Source organism: Propithecus coquereli, unplaced genomic scaffold (assembly GCF_000956105.1).
Source record: "Propithecus coquereli isolate 6110/MARCELLA unplaced genomic scaffold, Pcoq_1.0 Scaffold34, whole genome shotgun sequence".
NCBI lineage: Eukaryota > Metazoa > Chordata > Mammalia > Primates > Indriidae > Propithecus > Propithecus coquereli.
Genome location: NW_012149063.1, coordinates 2,935,666 through 2,938,509, shown reverse-complemented (window position 1 = coordinate 2,938,509; position 2,844 = coordinate 2,935,666). Strand labels below are relative to the sequence as shown.

The 2,844-nt window shown below is 36.0% G+C and overlaps 1 protein-coding gene across 1 annotated transcript in view; it reads left to right on the top strand.

The window, feature by feature from the left end:
* CCDC173 (coiled-coil domain containing 173) overlaps window positions 1-2,152 on the top strand; it is a 65,994-nt gene extending 63,842 nt beyond the window's left edge. The window contains exon 7 of the mRNA XM_012650679.1: window positions 1,701-2,152. Coding sequence (XP_012506133.1) covers window positions 1,701-2,042 — 342 coding nt within the window. The 3' untranslated portion in view covers window positions 2,043-2,152. The remainder of the gene's footprint in view (window positions 1-1,700) is intronic.
* Window positions 2,153-2,844: the final 692 nt, after the last annotated feature.

Below are 2,844 nucleotides of genomic sequence, written 5' to 3'. Positions count from 1 at the left end.
ATCTAATTATTTTTTAATAAATTTGTATTTATGCTTAATGCTTATCAAATTTGAGGCACCAATCATATGATCAATCCATTATAATAATTCTTTCCTTCCATGTCACTTCCTTTCTGTGCTTCAAATGGTTCTGTGTTCCCTCAGTATCTTTCTAGTTACTAAACTAACATACCTCAGTTGCTCCTTGTTAAGATCCCACATTTTAGCATTTTACCTTTGCTAAGATAGATTTTAGCCTTTCAAACTCTGGTATTCTATCAGTTCCACAAATAGCACATAAGTCTCAATTTTTAATTGTATTTTTAGCACTCAAGTGGTAATTTTTTTTTTTAAGGGACAGGTCTTGCTCTGTCATCCAGGCTGTAGTACGGTGGCATGACCTTAGCTGACTACACCCTCCACCGTATTGCCTGGCAGGATTTGTCAAAATATAGGCTGTAGAATTGTAATATGAATTAATACTTTCAGAGTATATGATTTTCATTTTTTTTTTTTTAAGAGGCAGGATCTCACTCTGTTGTCCTGGCTTAAGTACATTGGCATAATCATAGTTTATTGTAACCTCCAACTCCTGGGCTCAGGAAATCCTCCCACCTGAGCCTTTGGGACTACAGGAATGCACCACCATACCTGGCTAATTTTTAAATTTTTTGTAGACATGGGGTCTCACTATGTTCTCCAGCCTGGAGGTGAACTCCTGTCCTCAAATGATCCTCTTGCCTCACTCAGCCTCCTGAGTTGCTGGATTATAGGCATGAGCTACCACGCCCAGTTCAGTAATAAAAAATTTGATACTTCACATTCATATGGTTGCTCTATTCCCTCAAAAATTTCAATTTATGGTAGATATGAGGTTTGGGCCACTGTTTTATGCCAAAGTTTTGGAGTTTGAAAAATATTTTTATGAATATTAAACTATATTCCTAAGTAGACAAACTTACTTTGACAAACTCAGCATTTTACGATGCCATAGAGACCACACAGTGAAAAGCTTCCAGCCAGAACTTCACTGAAAAGCCATAAAAATCATCACATCCAATGGAAATTAAACAGTTCAAAGACAAAAATTTTTATAAAATAGATAAATTGGGTTTTGGCAGATTGCCTGGAGTACTTATTCCATTCTGTTTCTGATCAACCTACATTAATGTCACTCATTGTTCCAAGTTTAAATTTTTGGGCAACAGAATGTAATTGGTTTAATTTAGTTCAGATATTTACAGCTGACTTAATCTTATGTAGCTGGGGCACATGGTATATTGGGCTGACTCAGGACTGGAGTGGAGCAAGTGTTGTCTTTCAGAATAGTGGATGGGCAGGACAATGGTGTGCCTTCTAAACTGCCAAAGTTCACATCTTATAAATGGTTGAAACAGGATTGTAAACTCAGTTACCTGACTTTTACGTACATAAATTTAATGCTTTTCACTATTTTGCTATTATTTCTTTAAGCATGTATCACATAAGGCCATTGATAAAGGTAAGTTTCACTGAGCCACTACTTTTGAGCATACTGTTCTGAGAAGCATTGGAGAGTTTCTTAAATAAATGACAGTATGTAGTTGTGAAATTGGAACTTGTAAAATGTCAGTTTAGAAAATTATAGCTACATCTTCAAATACTACTAAAATACTTCAAATATTTTAAAAGTTGATGTTCTTAACCAGTATTAAATTGTATTTCCTTTCTTTCCCAAACAGGCCAAAAATAAGGTTAATGCAAAGGAAGCAAAACAAGCAGAATTAGATTATTGCAGACTTACCGAAGCTCTTGCAGTTGAAAAGGAGAAAGAATTTCAGGATTACGCCAGAGAAGTAATTGAGCTTGAGTCCGAAACAACAAATAAATATATTTATCCTCTTGTAAAAGCTGTACAGGAAGGACCTGGAGGTGGCTGTGGGCCAGTTTTTGTGGACAGAGGTGGACTGAGACCCAGCTATCAGGCAAATGACATTACTGGAGTCCAGCTCCCTTTTTATAACTCTCAGGGATCAAAATATAGTTTTCAAAAGTCTAAGGGAAGGCTAGGTTTTACGTGGTAGAAAAATTTATTTTTGATTGACAAGACGAAGTTGTAGCAAACATGAACTACAAATATAAGTGGATTGTATACTTAAAATTTTGTTAATAAAGTTGTTCTTCATCTAAGTACAATTATGTCTGATTTTATTCTTCACAGTATTTCCATTGGGCATATACAGAACCTCAAGGTTAGTTGAGATTCCTTTTTTAAATTGTAAAATACATACACAATGTAAAATTTATTTTTAAATGAACATTCAGGGGAATTAGGCACTTTCACAGTATTGTACTACCAGAACTTTTGGGTGCTCCAAATGGAAACCCTGTACCCACTAAGCAGACACCCCCCATTGCTCCTCCCCAAATCCCCTGGTAACCACTAACCTGCTTTGTCTTTATGGATTTGCTTATACTGGGTATTTCACATAAACAGAATCATACTGTAACATTTTGTCTGGCTTACTTTACTTAGTATATTTTCAAGGTTCATCCATGTTCATCAGTCCATTTCTTTTTATGGCTGAATATTCTACTGGGTACATTTCTTTTCCGCAGAAATTCATGTTTATGGATTTGGTTCAAAAGTAGTTTAGTACAATACTAGCATTACTACTTAGAATGGGATTACTAAGTGCAGTTAAAGCCTTCTTTGTGGTTTATTTTAGAGTGTATCCTACTAGATGTGTGAATTACCATGTTTTTTTAAAAAAATTTGTTTTGTAGAGATGGGGGTCTTACTATGTTGCTCAGGCTGGTCTTAAACTCCTGGCCTCAGGCCGGGCGCGGTGGCTCACACCTGTAATCCTAGCACTCTGGGAGGCC